Consider the following 22,769-nt stretch of genomic DNA (forward strand, 5'->3'; position numbering starts at 1 on the left):
TGTAAACTAGATCATCTGATCCAGATTAAAGAGGAAGTTAATTCCAGTGAACAGCGAATGAACAATGTGTATCGGTGTATCTACTGTTTGTCAACAAGTGATAGAGATACATGCTTCCCATTCAACCCCTAATGAAAGATATGCCAGTCGTTCCACTGTAATCAATTGTTACAGGTATGAGGGGACAAGTGCTCTCCAAACAAGGTGCAAATTCTATCCATACCTGTACTATTGTATACAGTGAGGGTACACACACACAGAAGTACAGTACCTCCAGATTTTAAAACTCTACTATCATGTTTTTGGCTACAGTCAGTATTTTACTTGTAAACCAAACTTTCAAATTCATAATTTCTCCCCTAGGTAATAAACTATGCAGTACTTATTAACATTACTAGCAAATGACAATTACTATATATATACTGTATTCCAAATTTCCATTCTGATAAAACTGCAGTTTCTTTTTCCACACAGCCTGACCCTTATTATGATATATGAAATTGAAATGAAACACTGAGTTCAGTGTAAAATAGACTTGATATTCAAACGTGTCATACAATGATGTCATGAATCTTACGGTACTTGAAATGTAAATTCTAAGTGTACGTAACAATGGCAGGAATAAAACGTTGTGGGATGACACAAAGGATACTTGATCATGCATGAAAGCAGTTGGTTTTACTTGTACAGTTCATTTGTTCTAAAATATATTGGTCATCAATGGGAACTTTATATTCCTTTAAACCCATATCCTGTTTCTGTTGGCCTACATTTGTTCCTAATGAAAGATATGCCAGTCGTTCCACTGTAATCAATTGTGTAATCAAGTGCTCTCCAAACAAGGTGCAAATTCTATCCATACCTGTACTATTGTATACAATGAGGGTGCACACAGACTGAATTATCTCCAGATTTTAAAACTCTACTATCATGTTATTGGCTACAGTCAGTATTTTATTTGTAAACCAAACTTTCAAATTCATAATTCCTCCCCATACGTAATAAACTATGCAGTAATTAACATTAATAGCAAATGACAATTACTATATATATATATATATATATATATGGGAAATTGGGAACTTTATATTCCTTTTAACCCATATCCGGTTTCTTTTGCCTACATTTGTTCTAGTGACACACAATGGGAAGGTTAAAATGAAACCATTGTACTAGACACATATTCACCTACTGTATGACTTATGTTTACTTATTTTGGCTATGACAAAGCAAACAGTCTGCTACTGACCCTGTTACCAATCACAGGAGGCAGTTTCCTTTCTGTTGGATGTATCCTAGCAGGGTCTTGTAGTAAACATTACTTAAAGTATCGATTGATATATTTAACTATCACAGTGCTGGGTGTGATATATGAGAGAAATAAATCTGGTCCATCAACTATCCCTTATCTTAAACTCAATCGACTGTAGTCAAGACCAGCCAAAAATATGCAATCTTCTCCAAGATGATGTAATAATATTGATTGAATCACAAACAAGGTACACAGTACTTTACAGAGTACATTATTACAAACTTGAGGGGAAAACAATCTATATAATTTATCAAACTTGTAGATACTCAGCAGAAGAATGTATCTTTAGAGAATGATTTTGAAAGATTTTGTTTCCTTTGTTCTCCCTTTTTCTTGTTGTTTTTATCAAACATTGAATGAGATAATATTTCAAAAGATCAATTGTGATTATCACCGTCATAAAATTTGACACTTTGACAGAACTTTTCCATGTATTTTACGGGGAATAATTTTAGTGTTCAAATTTTGCGTAGCAGTATTGAAGGCTCTGAATTTCATCCCTCACAAAAAAAAATGTGTAAAAGTAAGTTTGGCCTGACGTCTCGATCCTAGCAGGCTAGCAGGATCTTCTTCAGCGGCTGAATGGCAAGTTACAGTAACAGAAGGGACACAAACACGCACAGAATACAGACAGGTTAATGAGCAGGATGAACACAAAAGAGATGGATGTAAGAGGATTAGTAGACAAGGGATGGAGAGAAAAAGAAAGAAACAGCAGGGGGAAGAGGAGATGTAGGAGATAAACTGTAGAGGGACAAAGAGAGTATTAAGGGATGAGGATAGGGAGTAAACTAGAGATGGAAATTATCATTTAAAAAAAAGAAGATCTTTGGTTCATTTTTAAAAAAAAACTGCTATATAGTACATCTTTAGACTTGTATAGCAACTTGATAAATTTTTGCACTTTAGCATTTTGCTATGCGATACTGGATCAAATGTTGCCTGTTATACCGAGGGGTGATTCTACTATGGTTATGGACGATTTGTGACATTTAAGTCCTTCTCAAAAGGTCAGCCATTTAGAGAATATTAGTGATGTTATATTGTAAGTGACCAGTCATGAAATCATAGAAAACAACATGTATGACATAACAGCCAAACAAACAAAAATTACTAGTCAGCCTAGCCTACATACAAAATTGAATTATCCAGCTGTTTATCATATTTTTTACTGCAACACTGGATGCTCAAAAGTGAATGTGTGTCCTTCCCCCCTTCCTCCACCCCATCCAAACTGCCTCAAAAATACATACTTTTTCAATGATATTCTCAAAGAAGGTAATCATATAAGGGAATGGATACAGAGTTGAAAATATGTAAATAACTTCAAAATTTGCAGAAAAATAAACCAGTCATATCAGTGATATCAATTAATCTGCCAACAGTCTAATACTGTAACTATGTCATATATGTCATATTCCATATGCCTATAACTACACAATTTTAGAAGCTTTAAGACTCTACTGGTTACATTTAAGTTTTCACTGGCATATTTTTCTGACTTGCAATACACATGTCAATTATTGTACATGCTTTTGAGAGCAGCCCAATATTTGGTGATAATACCTAGGCATAATACAGGCCCTATATATACAGGGGACAGACCTGACTAACAAACAACTGACTATCAGACCCGTAACATGAGGCTTATGTTCTAATAGTCTTCTGGCAGAAACATGCAAGGTTGGTTTACATGTGACATTGAATATATTTGGTTAAAGTCAGCAGCTTTGACAATTTCAGGAAATTCAACTTTAACGAGGCTGTGTTTTTGCTAACCTCTGGAAGAAGTTTGATAAAAATAGCAGGAAATGTAATAGGTATCATCTACTTTGTTTGGTGGTAAGGATTTTGTATATTTCTTCCCGATTCAATGGGACTTTCTTCCTGATTCAATGGGACTTACACAAAAACCTGTTGTTATGTGTTATTTCCAATTGGACAGCATAAAATATCCTAATAGGAAGATGTGTCGTTCTCAAAAATGTTGATTAAATTATACTTCTAAAGAAGATTTCTCCACTGTGACTCTGACTCCAGCTAAAACATTTTATGTTTGAAAGATGTGTCTTTGTCTTAAGTATTTATGAAGTAATGCATAGGATTACCCCATCTGCAACCCAAATTTCAGCAAAAATATCATGTTACTGTGTTAGGAAGATATGTTGTTCTCAAATTGTTTATAAAGCATACATCTAGGCCTAATTATATTGATCTGTCCAACCCAAAAAATATCCAGTTTGTGAGATGTGTTGTCTTCAAAAAAAAAAATTATTAAGTAGCCTAGGCCCCTATTATAATATCAAATAATGATTTCACCACTGCGACTTTGACTTGAGCAAGGAAAAGCTGTTACATGTTAGTAAAGTGAAGGGTATTCTGTAACTACTCTGTCTGATTTTCAGACCACGGCTGTGGTAAAGTTCTGTAGGCCTTATTAGCTATAGCTTTTTGGTAATTGAAGTTAGGCTAAGCCAGAGTATAAGTTAACTTTATAACGTAGCCTTATGTAAGCCCTACCGTCAGACATGAGTACAAGGCAACAAACAGTAACAATTAGTTCTATCGAAGGCGTAGCCTGCTGTAGTCTAGGCCTAACTTAGCCTAGCCTAAGTCCTAAGCGTAGGCGACAGTATACTGTATAGCCTATGTTAGGCCTTACTATAGCAATATCCGACAACAAGAAGGCACTTACCACAGCAAAAGCAGTGACAGCATTTTGGAAAAAGGGCTCAACCTTTGGCAGAATACATGCGCACCCAAATTTATAGTAAAAGTGAAGCTTTCGATCTATGATTCCGAACTTTTCTTAGTATGAAACAAGTTCTTAGCTGCTTCTGTCTGGTTCCGTTCTGCAGTACAGTACTGTAGTCGTGAGTCCTTTTCTGCATACGTACCTACAGCACAACAATGGAAAACATCGACGACGTACAGTATGATTGAGATCAAGTTGTAAACATTTGAAGTTAGGACCAGCTGAGTCATATACAGAATATCGTGACATACACCAAGTATGTGCAAGATTTAGCTACCGAGCGTAAATAAGCGAGTTTCTCAAAGTTTCTCACATCCAAACAAATGCCTATAAACAAACCATTATGAACTCTATTTATCTTCGACAAATCAAATATAAGGAATTACTTAGAGGTAAAACTCTATGAAGGAGTCGTTTTGATTATTGTGAAGCCATAGATTTAAAATATTAAGACATAAGACATAAACTTCTTCAATTTTCACAATAATATGTGAAGCATATACACCGCGGCGCTCCTATAACGCTAACTTACACTCTATATTAATGACGTAATTCTTTCCAGAAATATCCTCACAGATTGTGTGACAGATTTTTACAACGTTGTAATAACAATAAACATTCAAGATCGGATAGGTTTGGTTAATCAGTAATTTCCAGGACAATTAAACCTGTTCACAAATTATTAGCAGCGTCTTTGCTACGACTGTTTATTTTGGCATGTAGAACGTTTTCTATATATTATCAAACATTCGAGATTGAACTTGGGCTGACTATCTGAGGGAATATACTACAGTTAGTACGGAATGCCTGGGCCTTGGATGATAGGGGTAACCACGCTTGTACAGGCTAAGTCATCGAAAAGTTGGGGAGGTGAAAGAAAATCGGGTGAATCTTCCCCAGGATAATATTGGTTTTGTGACCAAAATTTGAAAAATTTATTTTCGAATTACTGGCTAATTTTTTCGACCTTTTCTCAAAATGTCAAAAAAATTCCTCGAAATTTAGTAGACGTTTTGTACGGACTTTTTCATTTTGTATATAAAGAATATTGATAAAATGTGGCCTGCGGGCTAGTTTTCAGCACCCAACCGGGCTTTCAAAGCCCTGTCAATAGCTACAGTGTGTGGTCGGGCTGTAGGTTATTAATAAAATAGTTATGCGATTGCGAAACAACTAAAAACTGTTTTTCTTTATGAAAGTTGTCCATAAAAATTATCATGAAAAAAATAATCTTCCTCTTTCCTCATACCCCCCCTCCCGACCTCGCCCCCTTGGGAGCAGAAAAGAGCTCTTAACTTCTCCATGAAAATTGTCCATAAAAATTAGTAGGACAAACTTTATCTTCCTCTTTCCTCTCCCCCCCCCCCCCCCCGACACGCACGCATACACATTTTAAACACCGTCTCAAGGCACGTAAAACACCACACCCCTTTCTTGGGACAAAACATCTTCTGTATGGATCATAACCCAGGATCATACTGATGTCATGTAATCGATGAGGTGGTTCACATCTCCCTTTTACTTTCATGAGAGCGGGAACGTACCCCCTGTCCTTACCACAAATATTCTCCGTATAAAACATGAAAATTCAGAAACAATTTTGAGCTCTGTACAGCGATCTGCAAGGCTGCTTCCTTAAATTATATAACATATTATTGAAACAGTGTTGTGGTACCATTGAAGTATTACTTCTATGGTGGTACCGTCTTATGATGTGCCCAGTGCCCGACTTGTTTTAGTTTACCCATTGGATGATTCATCCAAGCCCCACGCTGTAATCATCTTCATTACCATAAAGTACACAAATGGACATACTTCAATTTGCCCCGGAATTTTATATCACCCATCTTGAATTCTCCTTGCTACAAACTGCTTCTGTTTGATCCCATCCCACTTAAGGCAGGCACCCATAATGTGCGGTCTTAATGCCTTTATACCCTTTGCGTTTAACGATCTGCTTCTCCTTTCACTGCTAGGCAGCCAGTCAAGTTCATCTACAGATGATATTGCCAAACCAACCATAATCCTCACATCACTGAAAAACTATGAAACAAAGAACAGAAGAAAGAAAGTCTCCCACCTTGACAATTGGGCCTTACAGTCGGAGGAATATCAAGATTAATCCCTCTATTTCCAAATTCGTCGCAATTCTCTCATACAGGTATACCGCACCGCGGCACCACAATTAGTAGTGTATGACAATGTGTAGTGTACATCCGCTCGAAAGGTTAACCATTGTCGAAGAAGAGAGCTAAATGTACATAATGTAATGCTTCTTTTAGTATATTATCAGTTACCATCATTGTTAGTTCTGCCTTTATTTGAAAGAGCATAATTTAAAGTAAAGCAAAATTCGGCATTTTAACAATTTGTTATCGTCCAATATAACAAAATGATAGTTCGATGTATCATGAGGTTACGAAAATAAATATGAGTGACTTGGTTGTTCAATTTCGTGTCGTGTCAGCAGCAATAGCACTAGCGGAGATGCTATTTGAAGCCATTTCGTTGTTGGGAACTATGAGACTTTTTTAGGTTCAAATGTTCAGCACTTTTCACGAGTCGTCGAACCTTAGTGCGCTGCTGACTACAGAGGCCCATAAATAATAATAATAAGGAATATTTATATAGCGCATAATCAGCAAAGCTGCTCAAAGCGCTTTACAAATGTAAAACCTAAAAACAAATAGTAACAAAAACCAAAATATTAAATATAGATTATTACAAGAGACAATGAGAGCTCAGGGTGTTGCTTACATCGCTATTGTATAATTTGATGTGGTAAAAGAGTTGACTCTTCCAATAGATTCAAAACCAGAAAGAAAACATTGCATGGTTCCTTGCTGCTCATTGATTTGATTAAGAGGGAACACTCCAATAATGTAATGATGAAGCATTCAGGCATTGAAGACTCGCCCCAAACCGCATGCCGCCCTCTGAAAAGTGCATGTGAAGTTTTCTTTTTCTTCTTGTCGCTACAAAATGCAGACAGTAATGAAACTTGATACCTTGTTATCTTTATCTGGACCTGGGATCAGAGAGTTCCATAACAACTCCCTGCTGATATGTCCATCGCTGCTTTATACACCGTGTTGTGGGTATTGACCGTACGGTTGCATGTATTGACTGAACACTAGTGTCTAATTACCGACAGTAGCAAGCTGTTTGTGTATTTTCTGGGATCGATTGTGGTGTCTAACACTTCTGTTACACTACATTTGAAACTAGGTCAGATTACCGGCATCAGACGTTTCTTTGTGCGCGAGTCTTCACTCCCTTTAAGTTATGTGCACTAACTGTTGTTACCAAAATAATGCCCTTCATAAATATGCATGAACCATTTGTTGCACACATCACCATGTGTCTGATATAAGCAAATATCACTAATCCAATTGTGAAGAGCAAATTATGATTTTCACATAAGTAACTGCAATTTGATATATAATCATTCACTTGTTGAGTTATCTTGCATACAAACTTCTGTTACAAAAATAACACTCAGCCCCACCTCCTCATAAATATGTATGTTATCAATTGCAAGACTAATTAGCATGTATAGGTTGTCTACCAACATAACCTTACTAAGTTTGAAGAATCTCCAACTTGTGGTTGTCAAGTTATTCCAATTTGAAGTTTTGACGTTTGACCTGTGACCTCTTTAATATTCATGATATGAGCACCAAAATCAATAGGGTTCATCAACTCTTAATCGACCACCCACCCACCAAGTATGGCATTGACCAATCATTCCCTTGTTGAGTTACCGTGCATACAAACTTCTGTTACAAAAATAACTCTCAGCCCGCCTCCTCATAAATATGCATGATATCAATTGCAAGACACATCAGCATGCATAGGTAGTCTACCAATAGCATCATACCAAATTTGAAGAAACTCCAACTTGTGGTTGTCAAGTTATTCCAATTTGAAGATTTATATGTACACCCCCCTCTCGTACACCTCCCCCTCTCGTACACCTCCCCCTCTCGTACACCCCCCTCTCGTACACCCCCCTCTCGTACACCTTCCCCTCTCGTACACCTTCCCCTCTCGTACACCTCCCCCTCTCGTACACCTCCCCCTCTCGGGTCATTGAGTCAAGGAACCGGTTGCTACCTGAGACATATTACATAAGTTTCATTTGCTGTATATATTTTAAACACACAGGTTCCAATTCGGCATATTATTTTCGAAGTTTCGTACCTATACCGAATGCTTCTTGTACAACAGATTAATGTATTCCCCAAATCCATGTCTTACTTGGTATATATATATATTAATTGAGGGGAAAGGTGTGTGGGTGGGTGTGTGGGGAGGGGGGGGGGGGGGTGTTAAAGGGCTATAACAAATGTGAAGTCTAAGATTTCTTCTTGCATTTCAGTCGGTATTGTTTATAAGTTTCATGGAATTCAAATGTGTAAAATTGTGAGGTATTGCTTCACTAATACATGGGTACAAATCATCTTTTAATTGACAAGTTCAATAACTTAATCGGGAAACTACAACATCTATATTCATCAGAGCTATCCGTCAAAATGTTTTCACTTTTTCTCATAAATAGTTCGATTAATTCTGTCTAGGTCATCGAGTCAATAAGCTAAGGATTTTTAACTGATACATTCAAAGTTTGTTAACTTGATCAATATTACATAATTAACGTCAATATATACTGTTTCCACTTTTCTTCTCACACATCGTTTGCTGAAGTCAGTCTATAGGTCATATCGGGTCATTGAATCAAGGAACCTTTTGCCACCTGAGACATAACATAAGTTTCATTTGTTGTTTCATTATAAACACAAACAGGTTCCAATTCTCCATATTATTTTTGAGCGCTATACTCGAAAATGTCGAGTTGTTACCACACATGAATTTCCTTTCGTTGATGATTTTTTGGGGGTGGAGGGTGGGGGGTGGGTGAATGAATGTTGGGGTTCTGTTCCTCTATGGATGGAATCTTCTCTTTGTTCCGTCACTTCTTAATCTGTAGGTACCGCACCACAATTAGAGTAGTGTACATCCGCTCGAAAGGTTAACCATTGTCGGAAGAAGAGAGGAAAAAGTACCTAATGTAATGCTTGTTTAATCATATTATCAGTTACCATCATTGTTTGTTCTGCCTTTATATGAAAGAGCATAATTTAATGTACAGATGGTTTGAAAATACGGAGGATTGAAGGTGATAGAAACCGTTTTAGAGAATCTTTGGTTTAATGTTGATATTACTCCATGCGAGCAGATGGAAGGGTTGGGGTTCAGTATGCTAAATTTGCTCCTCTTCTAGCTCAAAATCTAAACAGTCATGGTATGGAAGTTTGCAAGTGCCATGATAGGCCAAGATCTCAGCTATCATGTGGTGGGTAGGATGTACCTGTTGAAAGCTTCTATACATGCTTTGGCAGGTCATGAAAGTGACGAGTTTAGTGTGTAAGTCAATGGAACAATTAATCGTGGTGCAAGACCTGTAACAGGGAGTACACATAATCCGCAAGTGACATCTTGTGCTCGCACATGCTCTTCAAAAGATGAAAACGAAAATGGAACGCGCCTTAGATGAATGCTACAGGCCCTGTACTAACTTAATCTGGCCCTGCCATGGTCAAGCATTTAACATGACCTAGTCCTGGTACCAGGGGGTAGGACGTGCCCCCCCCCCACTTTTTTCAAAAATAGCAAATGTGCCCTACTGGCAAATAAAATGTCCCCCTTTGATGAAGAACTTTCTTTGGGATATCTTAAGCCTTTGTTAATTTTAATATTTTATTTAGTTATTCATGTGCACCATAATAGTACTGATAGCATACTAACCATCATATATATTTAAGTGATATGGCCGGTGTGTATCGGTTTATAGCATAACGAGTGGTGGTTGTGGAATGAGCACGTGCTCCTCTGATGTTGTGCCCCCACTTTTTTGGAAGCTTTCTACCCCCCTGCCTGGTACCCATGCCAGTAATATTACTGAACATGACAGTAAGAAAGCCAGAAGAAAGTAAACACCATCAAGTAGCACTAATAACATAACACAAAGACAAAAATGGCAGCCCCCGGATATGAGTTTTGAACATGTATATATCCCAAGCAGAACAACATTTTTTTATGGGTTGTTGTGGAGTTGTTCATCTCAAACAAATCTATCACATAACATAATGATAACGGTTTGGGTTTTGGTAATCGAGAAACTCCTTTTTGAAGTTCTGTTGGTTCTTCTGAAGGAACTTCATTGGCTCCCTATCTGCTACTGAATTCAGTATAAACTACTCCTTCTCACCTTTTGTGCTCATCATCTGGAACAGCCTGTGTACCTGTCGCAACTTATCTTGCCGTATATTCCAACCCACACACTTCGTTCCTCCAACAAACTGTATTTAACTGTTCCTAAACCACGCTTGAAGACCTATGGTTACAGAAGCTTTGAATACTCTGGCTCTTATCTCTGGAACAAGTTACCAGATCACATTCAAACATGCTCTAAACTTTCTACATTCAAAAGTTTACTTAAGACCCATCTTTTCACTTGTTCTTTTGTAAATTAATTTGCCTTCTTTGTAAAGTGCTTTGACCAGTGACTTTTGTCTACTGATTTGGCACTAGTCTTTATTATTATTATTAAATAGACATTTATGCGACAGTCTACGGGCAAACCAAGACTACAAAAATAAAGAGATGAAAAACTGAGATTTTAAAAATGTGATTAGTGTATTTAAAGAATCATATAATAATAATCATAACTAATGAATTAACAAACCCTGGATATATAACACCTGCCTCTATCTAATGAATATGCATGAGAACACCTTACATGGCTACCAAGGAATATTGCAAGCCAAGAAATATATAAATCTTTTTTCAGTGATCAAATCAAAATTCAACTTGTCCCTGTTAAGCCCAACCAAATGGCATTTGAATTCAATAAAAACATATATATGGACTTGAGAAATCAGTGATAGCAAAATTCAACTCAGTATGTAATTTAAATTCAATCTTGGCAGCAATGTAAGGTGTGCATACAGAATTTGTTGCCATTGCATTCAGTTAAAATAATAATTTCCATTGCTTTATTTCATTTATATGTCCATTGCTACATATGATTTTCATTGAAATTTACCAAAGCCTTCCATGCACCAGGCTTATTCCATAAGTCATATAACCAAGAATACTGTCAGTTACCTTGGTAACTGCTGAAGATTATACATTCAATCAGTTTCATGCCTAGGACTGATATGAGTCAGTCAAAGTTGAAATTATTTATTTTATACAACTAATTGCACTGACAATTCAGTATAAACAGATATATCAAAATCAGAAGATTCACTGCACAGACTGTGTAATGAACTGATTGAGTCAGTCAAAGTTTAGCTTTCCCCATTGCATGTAACCAAATTGCACTGAATCCAGTTAGATATTTACGGAAAACTGAAGCCTCCATATGCAAGCTTTACATTGTTGCCTTGTACCAAACTGATTGAGTCAGTCAAATCCTTAAATTGAATACTAAACCGAGTCAGTCAAGGAATATTCCATTTCGAGAAAAGCTGTAGAGGTGACTGGGACTCAATACATAATTGTTGGTTTACCAAACTGATTGAGTCAGTTCAAGGAACTAGAAATAGACACAAAGAGACAGCAGCTGCAGTGATTAAAGTGTCCTGTGCACCTAACTGATCGAGTCAGTCAATATACTAGTCCGTGCTAAACTAAGTGTATTCATATACTACAATACATCATTATATATAGAATTAGGTGTTGCACAAAGACAACCGATTGCATCAGTGGAGTCCCTATTAATACCTCTCAAAGTAAACTCTCAACAGGATCAAAATTTCATACAGTCTTTGAATTTTTAGCTTTTGTTTTCTAATGCTATCTTCCCTTTTACAACCTGTGCTCATTGTACACATGTGTCGTCTACCGGCCTCTATGCCCAAAGGAACCGCAACGAAAAACAACAAAGGCGGCTCCAGAATTGTGTCATCAACATTCAATGTTTCTAGTCAGATCATGTGATGTGTAAATAATAAAACTGAAACTGATTGTCAAGGCCGCTGTTTTTCAACAAAAGAATTGGAAAAGCTAAAAATTACAATATTTCAAGGATCTAAGTGGTGGGACTGGATCTCCCGTTCATTTTTATGACCATTAGGTTTCATTTTATGCTGTTCTCCGATGACGTCATCTAAAAATGCATAGACACAAGGAATGCCCATTACTGTATTTTAGTTATAATCTGTGTAAACTCTATCCTATCTTTGTTTGCATTTTACAAAATGGAATTAAGAAGGGAAGGGAATGGACCAAAAAAAGAGAAAAAAAATTGAATGAATGAAACATATCATACATATTTTTATAATTTTTTTTGGAAAAAGTTCCAAAGTTTGGAAAGCAGTTTTCAAAAATCAAAACATATTGTAGTATTAGAGAGAAAAATACAAGCACTACCTTTTTACCCTTTACTTGCTTGTGAGATTACTATGAAACCCCGGTAAGTTAAGTTATCTTACTGTTGCCTCTAAGTTTATAGTCACTAGACTTAATCAGTTAAACTTATCTTACAACCAAACTAAAAAACTTACAACTGCCAAAATCTGACTTATTTGACTCACATGTCAACTCCCTTTGCAATGGGCTGTCGGGTTGGGGTTATGAGAGAGTAGTGTAAATGTATGAAGGAATCATGTTACAGTATTGTTTAACAAGAATTAACAAAGTCAATGTGCATCAATCATCTTTTCATACCATGATGTACTCTGCATACTTTTTAACTACATAGCATTTTCTTTTACATAGAATCATTTTGAACCATTGAACTGTCCACCCGAATAATTTTCACATTTTGGGGAACTCTACAGAGATGTTACAGGCGATCGTTCGGTGGGTCGAGGAAGAGGCGAGTCAATATTAAGGCAGGTCTATAATTTAATGAGGTAGCAATATTAAAAGTTTCAAGCTATTTATACACTTATATGAAGTTCTTAAAACCATTTACTTGTCAATTAAATCTTTAGTTTTGGAGTACATGTTTGAATCGAACACTGTTACTTTACGGTAACATAACTGTGTACTCCATTACCAAACAAACAGTGAGGGGGGAAAACAATTAACTGGAAAAATACTCTTAGGAAGATGTTAACAAGATGTCCACTTGTTGAACAAAGGGGAATTCTTTTTCATGAACAATTCATCGCTACCTGTTAAAGTACTTCTAAAAGAAAACTTCCTACCCAAATAATTTCTTTCTATCATCTTTAAGATGATTAATAATCGCAGACACATGTGATTTATTTTAAACAGTTTACTTGATTTGTGTATTTAATTTAAAACAACGTTGCCATTTTCCCTCCTTTTCAACATTTTGGCATTCCGGACGGTGTTCCCAGAGAGGATGACATTGGCCGACCCTTGCTCCTGACCCATCCCTGTTTCCTCTCATGCAAATGCCTCCCCTCCTTTCCTCTCATTTTTCTTCATCAAATAATCACTTTCTCGAGCTGCCTAGTATCAAATATTATATCCATAAGCATAATGACTGGAATTGTGCATTTAGCAGGGTGGTTAGACGAAAACATTACCTATTCTTTAAAACACTAACATACATTTCAATGAAAACATTGATCAGGATAAAAAACCGAAAGAGGATAAAAAACCGAATGAAAACAAAAACGGTCTCGTTTACAAGGTGATAGTAAAGATATTTGTTCTACGGAAAAATAAATTTTGTTTCCACTATCTAAATCTCTTTGTAAACTTTGGAGAAAACTCATTCTTTAATCATTATATCAGAAACAGTTTTGAAAATATTTGGCGACTTTGATTCAAGTCTATTGTAACATTCCCAAAACTGACATGATATTAATTTGACACAACACTACCAGACTAAACTGGGTCTCAGCAGAATAAATCTTGTACTATTTTATACTATTCCTATACATGACATTTATTGGCAGACCTCACAGCTGGCTTAAATGCAAGTTTAATACACTGCCCTATTTTTAATGAACTATAGAATAAAACAAATTGAGACAAAAATCTCAAAGTCTACGATTCAAGTGTTCATTATTTTTATCACAGAAACATTTCTCATTGACAGTGAGTTAGGGCAGTGTTTTATTTTCTTGTGTGTATTATTTTGGCTACGCACAACCAATGACCCTGTTTTAGTGAAAACAATTTTTTTTGTGGGGGGGGGGACAAACTTCAGAAATTTGACGAATTCAATAACCAGAACTCCTATCACTTCATTACCTATCTGTTATTTGTATTATGATGAAAATAGGTCTTTGTCATTACCAGAATTCAAAATACTAAGTCAAAGAAAAGGAAAAAAAATTGGGTGGACAAACAACAGAAATTTGACAAATTGAATAACCAGAACTCCTATCACTTCATTACGTATCTGTTGTTAATATATGATGAAAATAGGTCTTTAGATATAAGTCATATTACAGGAATCCAAAATACTAAAGTCAAAGAAAAAGGAAATAAATTCTCAATTTTTGCTCTCCAACAAATTACAATCATGTGACAACATCTTAAACAAAACAGACAAATATGTCAAAGCTGGTCCACGTTCTTTCGAAAACTGAACAGACATTTCTTCCAAGATTTTACATCGCTCATATCATGATTCCCCCACAAATACAATTCCGTCTGTAAGGAAATCTCCTTCTGTGTGCGTGTATGTCAAATAAAGGACTTACCAAACAGGAATAAGAAAATGATATAGAAACTAAAATCAAAATGGTGCAAACTAGTTTTAGATAAAAAGAAGAATCGCTCTTTCAATAAAGCACAACGTGGCAGTCCTACGACTTATACAAAATTTACCTGCAGTACCCCACCCCATTCCCCCCTCCTCCTCGATCCTTCACACATCCTCTCCACTTCCTTGTAAACATCTTTCTTAAACCCTCACGAGCTTTGCCCACAACCGACCGGAAAACAACAGAACCATGCGTGATAACTGTGCCAAAAGTAACAACAATGGTAGTCATTTGAACTGAAAAAGGAATTAAAAATGTTCGCCTTTCATTTATAGGCCATCCAAAAAAGTATATTATTTTTTCTTTCTCTTTTTCTTTTTGTAATTTTTTTAACATGATTGAAAAAACTTTGAATCTTCGTAATGCTAACGAGACAAAGCAAGTTGCATGCCTGCCTCAGGGAAAATTTACATACTAAACACGGATCCGCTCCGGCTAATGACGGACAACAAAATTCTTAGAAATATTCGTCCCATCCAGAGAGCTCATCAGGTGGTATTTCGGTAGCTCTAGGATAACTGTCAAAGTTGCTGTAATCACTTGAGCTTTTGATCTGTTAAGTAAACAAGAAAATGAGATATATTTAACATGAGACTCAAAAACTCACTCAAAACAAAAAGGAAGAGCGGGGGGGAAAATGTACTGGCAAAAAAAAATTATTTGGGGAAGTATGAATTTTTATAAGCTGAAAGAAATGACTGTGGTATAACGTGGACTTAAACAAGTCACCTCAGGAGTACAATTTCTGTCCTCTAGCAACTGACCTAACTGACCTTCTATCTGACCCTATCTGACCTTCAGTTGGAAGCAACCTCTAGTGACTCTGGACTCCAATCAGAGACTTCAGGAATATGTAATCAGTTGTCAAATTTGTTGCAAGGCTGTTGTTACATTTATTTTATGTTCTAAAGTAAACAGTTGGTTCTAAAGAAAACAGTCACCTTTTCCCCTCCCCTCACTCGCTTTTATTTTCTGTACTGGTCTTTCGGCATGGAAAGCGAATACCAATGTGTTTTAACATCTCATTATACTGCTGATACAGTTTCCTGAAATCAGTTCTTATTCTCGGCTAGACCCTGAACGAAACACTCTAAAGGAAACTATCTTTCTTTGTCATCTTGACGAGCAAGGTTTGCTTTCACAATCTAACCATCATCTTAACTCTGCGTGATTGAGATAACTGTCATGAAAAACTTACCCCCCCCCCCTTTTACCCCACCCTACAGCCAGGAGACACAAACCCAACCATCACCTTTTCTCTGTGTGATAAAGATAACTGTCATGAACAACTTACTACCCCCCCTCTACCCCTCCCTACAGCCAGGAGACTTAAAGCTTACCATCACCTTAACTCTGTGTGATTGAGATAACTGTCATGAACAACTTACCCCCCCCCTTTCACAATCTTTACACTGATAATCTTCTTGTAATCTGTTACACATCTGCAGATTTGATGAAATAGTCAACGCACTATAAAGTCTGCATAAGAATGGCTCCATTAGAAGTCTCCATAAGAATGACTCCATAAGAAGTCTCCATAAGAAATTCTCCATAAGAATGTGAAATACTTGTAAAACCCTATTCTTCCCCCCTCCTCCCCCACCTTGGGTTAGTCTTATAAAGAAAATTTGCAGGAATAAGAGAGAATTTCAAGCTGAACAGGTACGACAAGGATCTCCGTCATTCAAATTGTTGCCAGATGCATTCATAAAACCAACTTTCCTCCAATTTGAAAGAAGCATACCCAGATTTGGATGCAAAATTGTGTTGAGGCAAGTTTATTGTAGCATTCCAGCTATAACAAATGCTGCATTACTTTTGAGTAAATCTTGTATTGATTGTCTACTCACCACTGGTTTAATGGGTGGATTTAGTTTCTCCTGTTGTAGGCCTTCCCAGTCAAACCCTTGAAACCATCTGCAAGACACATAATAATCATAATAATGTTAATAATAATAATAATTATAATAATAAGAATAATACTACTACTAATAATAATAATAACAATAAATGAGATTGATGATAAGTATCACAGTGTCAAGGTAGGAAGGAATGTTCATGTCAACCTTAATCCTCGATGGTAGTGAATGAGCATCTGATTAGATATAAAAGTTAAAAAGTTGAAGGTTTGCAGTCTTGTTTGAGGCTAAGGCCTCCCCACACGACTTTACAACTTAACCCCTGGTCATTGCTAGCTTGTCACACTCACACACCAAAGTGTGCACAATTCAACATCTACGTGTCCCCTCGTAGAACTTCCCATAGGGTGCAGCCATAACTATATTTACAAGTCACCTCGCAATTCCCCATTTTATACACCTGGGTGAAGAGAGGTAATGGAGATAAAGTGCCTTGCCCAAGGACACAACGCAATGATCTGGCCAGGGCTCGAAACTGTAATCCTTAGATCACAAGTCCACTGCCTTAACCACTTGACAGCAATGCTGTAGTAATCATTGACCTCTTTTTCCTTTTAATTATTCACAGAATAACAGAAATAAACATATAACATGTTTTTCTCCTAATCCCTGCACCCTACAAACAACCTCTTACTGGTCAGAGTGTTATAACAAACATTGTCACTTATATCGACATCACAGCAGACCATCTATGGCGAATGAAGTCATTTGGAAACCCCTATGACCGTACAGTGACAAAGTGCCCAGTAATCACATCTGTGCAAGATTGAAATAGTGACCGATGCAGAAGTGAATCAGCAGAAAAACACACCAACCGTAATGGTTTCTTAAGAGAGTTTTTATTTTTTTTGGGGGGGGGGGGGCATGACTCTGACCACCCTGCCAGTGTACATTGCAACTGGTATTACAGTTTTCTGTTTAATTTGGTTGATTTCAGTTTCATAGCAAGTGACGACAGGGTTCACCACCTTTTCTGGAAATGGAAAGATTCCAACAGATTTCTCTAGTTTTGTTTGTCCTTATTGGACTCCCGCAATGAGTCTTTGCACTGATTCCAATCGTGTCAGACGTTAATTTTTTATATTTCTAGAAATGAGGAATGCCCGGAGAGAGTAGTATGACATATTTCATACCTCCACGAACAGAATCATATCCTTTAACATTCTAACCACTATTCAGCAAACTATGTGAAATCGTTCAGATTTTCAGACTTACTTATGTTTCAGACTTACTTGTGTTTCTTGATGTCTTTAATGCCGTTCTTCTGATAGCCCAGCCTCTCCGCTGAGTTGTCCCGACAGAGCTTTTTGATAAGGTTGGAAGCGTTACGTGAGATCTTTCGAGGGAAGTCAATATGGTCGATCCCTTTCAAAATTATGTTATAAGTCTTCATTGGATCAGAGGCACTAAACGGTGGGCTGGAGAGAAGAATCGATGGAAAGTAATGAGATGTAAAGATGACGATTGCATTTTTAGACAAAGTCAGTAAAGAATGAATTTGTCATAGTGGAGACATTTGTGCACTTTTATGTTCATGCTGTTTAGTTATCACTGCTTGGCACTGTCATAGGTCATCAAGCATAAGGGATTGGCTGACCGGCTGTTTTAACCAGCTTAAGACCAGTTTTCCACTGACGACGATAAGCCAAAGGCTGAGATTCATGTCGGTATCAAGATATGCTAATTTCATCCGAGTCGCCTAATGAGCTGAGCTTATTTTAGGGCGCCAGGTTTAGCCAGTTGGATCCTAGAGATGGTTTTAATTTGTGCCCTAGTCCAGCCCTTGGTCAAATACATTGCCAGAGGTAGATACAAGATTTTAAAATGAAGGGGTGTGTGGCTTTGAGGTTGCTGAAGCCAATTCCAATGAAGGAGGATCCTCCCCCATGTATTTTAAAATTTTAGATGAGAGATATTGCATTCCAAGACTATAATTTGGGTCTATAATTAGGTCTACATACAAGGTTATGCTAATAGCTGCCAAACACTCCAACAACCCCCCCCCCCCCCCCGTTGTCTACGCCTGATTGCGGTGATGTCTTGTTAAAGTGTTCATCAGTAGGTCAGCAGTGGATAATATTTGATGTACACCAAATGAGTAGTGTCTTTATAGTGTACGTGTGCCGTCATTTATACAGAGAAGCAGACTATTCAACAGACTCTGCTGGTAATTCAATTCCAAAATACTGAGCAACAACTGTTATCATCAATGCCATTCTTTATGATTAATACGTAATCATGAATACGTAATCACAAGAAACATCACATGTGGCAATCATCATTATCATCAATCAGTATTTATGAAGCGCTGATATCGTGGAACAATTCAGAAGTGCCTTGAAAGAGAAAGGTTTTTAAGCTGGCTCTTGAAACTGTTCGGTGAGTGGCAATGTCCGAGTTCATGTGGCATGGAATGCCAAAAACGAGGGCCAATTCTAGAAAATGGATGACCACTGTATCCATTGAATTGACAATGATGTGTATCTTTAGATAGCTTTGATAAAGCTTTGCTATTGTCATCATGGAATACATTAAATAACAGAACTATCTCAAAAGTATGAAGACTTTACCAGGCCTTCCTCCTCTATTGTAAGAAAACTGTAGACACACACACACATACGCATACAAATACATATACTTCTCTCTGGCAAATCAAAGGAAGACAGAAATACTCAAAACTACTGACTTTTCTGTGTAAAAAATATGTTTAAAATCATTTTCAGCAAAGTTTTTGGGCAACTCAGGTTGTTTCCGACACATTTGAGTTTTGGGTTGATATTTACTGGTAGATATAATCGCTAGAATAAAGCAAGAAGGTTCATAACAATATCTAATCTGACATCTACCAATCCCTCTCTTGCATGAAATTCATGATTAAATTAGCTAGCGTCGTCTGTTTACAAAGCCATAACGGTGTCAGAACTGCCTGTCGGCCTTTCTGGAAACTGTTTCATAATTAAAATCCTGACTGCACCAAAGCCTGTTCCGGGTAGTACGAGCAGACGATTATCTGAAAGCAGCCGGATAGAGTTTGGTACATATTGTCTATACCACTGATGGATGCAACTACAACTGAGCACAGACAATGACATAACAAAGTTAATAACGGTCAAGACAGAGAATGTCTCACAATGGTTTAAAGTCCAACAACATCCGTGATGAGAACTATTCAAACAAATCGGATGTTTTTAACTTACTTTCCAGTTAACAGTTCAAACATGAGGATTCCGAGAGACCAATAGTCAGCTGAGAAATCGTGGCCTTTGTTCAGAATGATCTCTGGGGCCACGTACTCTGGGGTTCCACAGAAGGTCCAGGTCTTGTGGCCGAAACCAATCTTCTTGGCAAAGCCAAAATCGACCTGAGGAAATAGAACGGGACACGAATAATGATGGGAAGAAATTTTTATTTCCATGCAACTTTTTTTCTTTTGAATATATTATCTGAAATGACTCCAAATTTTCCCAATCAAGGCTCAACGACTAGACATTCTCCAGTTTCAACATCCATTCAACATTTCTCTTTTCTACTGACGGTGACTATCACAAACAGCTCGTCTGGGCGAAAGCTCTCGACCGATCACCCTGCGAAAGATAATGGTTCGTAAAATTTCTGCCGTACGATCCGACCGAATAATCGCCCTAGCTAATATACGACATTAAGAAACTCAAATCTTTGAGCATCAGATGAGAGGATTAGCTTCGTAGACACCCTTGCTGCCTAATGTTGTTGTATTAGTCTGTCTTTTTTTATCTCTTGCGCCACGACTTCGATAGAATGAATGTTCAAGTCGTGTGACTTTCCAATCATGACGTGTCTCCATCGGACAAAATCTCACGTACAAGCATCTGACAGAAATTTTAACCGAGCGAGAGGATTCCCTGTATTTTGCGTCATCTGGTGCCGTCGGGAATCGTCTCCGGTGATATTAGGCTGAAGGCAATTACCATATTATATGCATTAGAAAGAAACTAATAATGAGAAGAAAACAAATACGTCTCACGTTCTGTCACTTTAAAGGAAAGGGGAAACTTCGATGAGGATATCCGCTTTGTTTTGATAACCGATTCCAAAATGCCAGGGACCTGTGTGAGTGTGTGTGTGATCTACGGTATGATATTACTTTCGCCTCAAACTAGTAGAACGAGGGGGGAAAAAAGAGGTTGTCGCGCTAGAAATTAGGATCAATTGGCAATATTGCTCGGCGCTCTGAACGCTTATAAACTGGAGCGTGGCAAAAACTCAGATGCAGACTAGAATGACTGCTTTTAAAGCCTGAGCGAGGGTATTAAATGTATCAAGAGATAGAAGCGACTCGAGATATTACCGAAGGACTGCTGCAGCAAGCTATATTCACATACAGAAGAGCTTTGTCAGTAATAACCAGTAATACAAGCTCAAATCCCCCTGGCGACTTTTGCTTATGTTATGAAGCGCACCAAAGAGAACGATCGCATGAGACTTCATGCGGAGACAATTCTCATCTTACGAGTAAATCAAGGTAGGGCGATACTGGGTCCCAGCGGCGTCCACACGGACAGAAATTCACCGATGCGCTTAGTTTAGGGAACTTTTAAAAAAAACAGCAAAACTTTGGTATGAAGTAGTCCCTGTAACATTTCAATGACATTTTACAATAGAGATAAATGATAATAAGCTTGATATTTTTGTTAGTTCTTGTTCCACCAGAATGAAAAAAATTAAAATACATATAATGATGCAGTTATAACTAAGCTTACCTCTGGTATAATTCACTTTAATTTAGTGGACTAGATGACTAGGTACATTTGAAAATTTATGAGAAAAACTTTACTTGGGGAATATCTTTGCATAATGCCTAAAAACTGAGGAAGAAGGAGGAAGGGGGGCAGGTGGGGGGGGGGGAGGTAGTGGGGACAATGGGTCTGGCCTATTACATTCCCATGTTCAGTAAATTTTAAATGGTGAGAAACCACAAACAGGTACTGGTAAGGTACTTTGCAGGATTGCAAGTCTATGCAAGAATTGCTTTCAGATTTAAGTTGCCTGGAAAAAATTAATTGTACTTTAGAACCAATTACATGTTTGTTTTCACAACTTTTTATGCTAAGCAATACTAACATACGTATTAACAATGGAGTTAGGTTGCTTATTTTGAAGAGAAAGTTGGGAAAGTTTCCAAGAAAGCATTTCCTTGTGGAATGATATAGCAATACTTGTTTACTAAAGTTAATTTGGTTAACAAAATTAGGATGGATGTTTTAGCCGAAACTATCAGCAATGATCATGTTAAGGGATGAATGTAGACGGATTTTAAGTCCAAGAAAAACGAAAAAGTGTTAAGTATTTTTTCTGGAGCTATTCATTTTACTTTAAGATCATCGGCTTTAAAATAAGCCAAATCTTTTGAATGCTCTCCTACGGCTGAATTGACAATGATGCTGACTCCTGAATGATGGCCTAAATGTTAATATTTAATCCATGGTTTAAAAATTCTAATAACTAACTGGACCCCAAAACACATTCTAAATTCATTGTGCACTCTTTATACTTGACATTCAACATCATCTGTCATTTAGAATTTTGTTTGCAATATACACTTATAAACAAGTTACTTGAGGCCATAGACCTATTTATATTCCCCTTTTTGGTTTTTTTTTCTGCATCTGAATAACTGACCTTAATGGTCTGTGTTGTTAAGCTAAGTAGACCAGCCACTTTGATTGATGAGCTTTAGATATTTAAAGGATCAGTTCTTTAGGACAAACACAACCTGAAAGTAGTGTATCGTAATGGTCTGCAACACATCAAAATCTAATTCTGTCCTTCAAAGGTATGCTGCATTGGCCCCAAATATGCCAGACTTTCAAATATGGTCACCTTTGGTCAAATTTTTTAAACTATTTTTATTATCACCCTGGAGGAAATTTTACCTCACTGGGACATTCAAACATCTTGTGTATTCATTGAGAATGTCTGAGAACAATTTGGAGAGTAACAACCTCCAGGAAAGTACTTTTTGAAAACTTCTTGCAATTATAGCA

At 37.1% G+C, this 22,769-nt stretch overlaps 2 protein-coding genes across 15 annotated transcripts in view; both read right to left on the reverse strand.

The window, feature by feature from the left end:
- The window catches only part of LOC139968815 (uncharacterized), a 31,701-nt gene extending 27,124 nt beyond the window's left edge, over nt 1-4,577 (reverse strand). The window contains exon 1 of the mRNA XM_071973244.1: nt 4,008-4,577. The gene's annotated coding sequence lies outside the window, so the exon portion shown is untranslated. The remainder of the gene's footprint in view (nt 1-4,007) is intronic.
- A 6,170-nt stretch (nt 4,578-10,747) lies between these two features.
- LOC139968818 (cGMP-dependent protein kinase 1-like) overlaps nt 10,748-22,769 on the reverse strand; it is a 183,934-nt gene continuing 171,912 nt past the window's right edge. For all 14 annotated transcript variants that reach the window (XM_071973249.1, XM_071973248.1, XM_071973247.1 and 11 more), the window contains 4 exons: nt 19,944-20,107; nt 17,979-18,164; nt 16,678-16,744; nt 10,748-15,380 (listed from right to left, as the gene is read on the reverse strand). In XM_071973249.1, coding sequence (XP_071829350.1) covers nt 15,285-15,380; nt 16,678-16,744; nt 17,979-18,164; nt 19,944-20,107 — 513 coding nt within the window. In that variant the 3' untranslated portion in view covers nt 10,748-15,284. The remainder of the gene's footprint in view (nt 15,381-16,677; nt 16,745-17,978; nt 18,165-19,943; nt 20,108-22,769) is intronic.

This window comes from Apostichopus japonicus, chromosome 6 (assembly GCF_037975245.1).
Source record: "Apostichopus japonicus isolate 1M-3 chromosome 6, ASM3797524v1, whole genome shotgun sequence".
Taxonomy (NCBI): Eukaryota; Metazoa; Echinodermata; class Holothuroidea; order Aspidochirotida; family Stichopodidae; genus Apostichopus; species Apostichopus japonicus.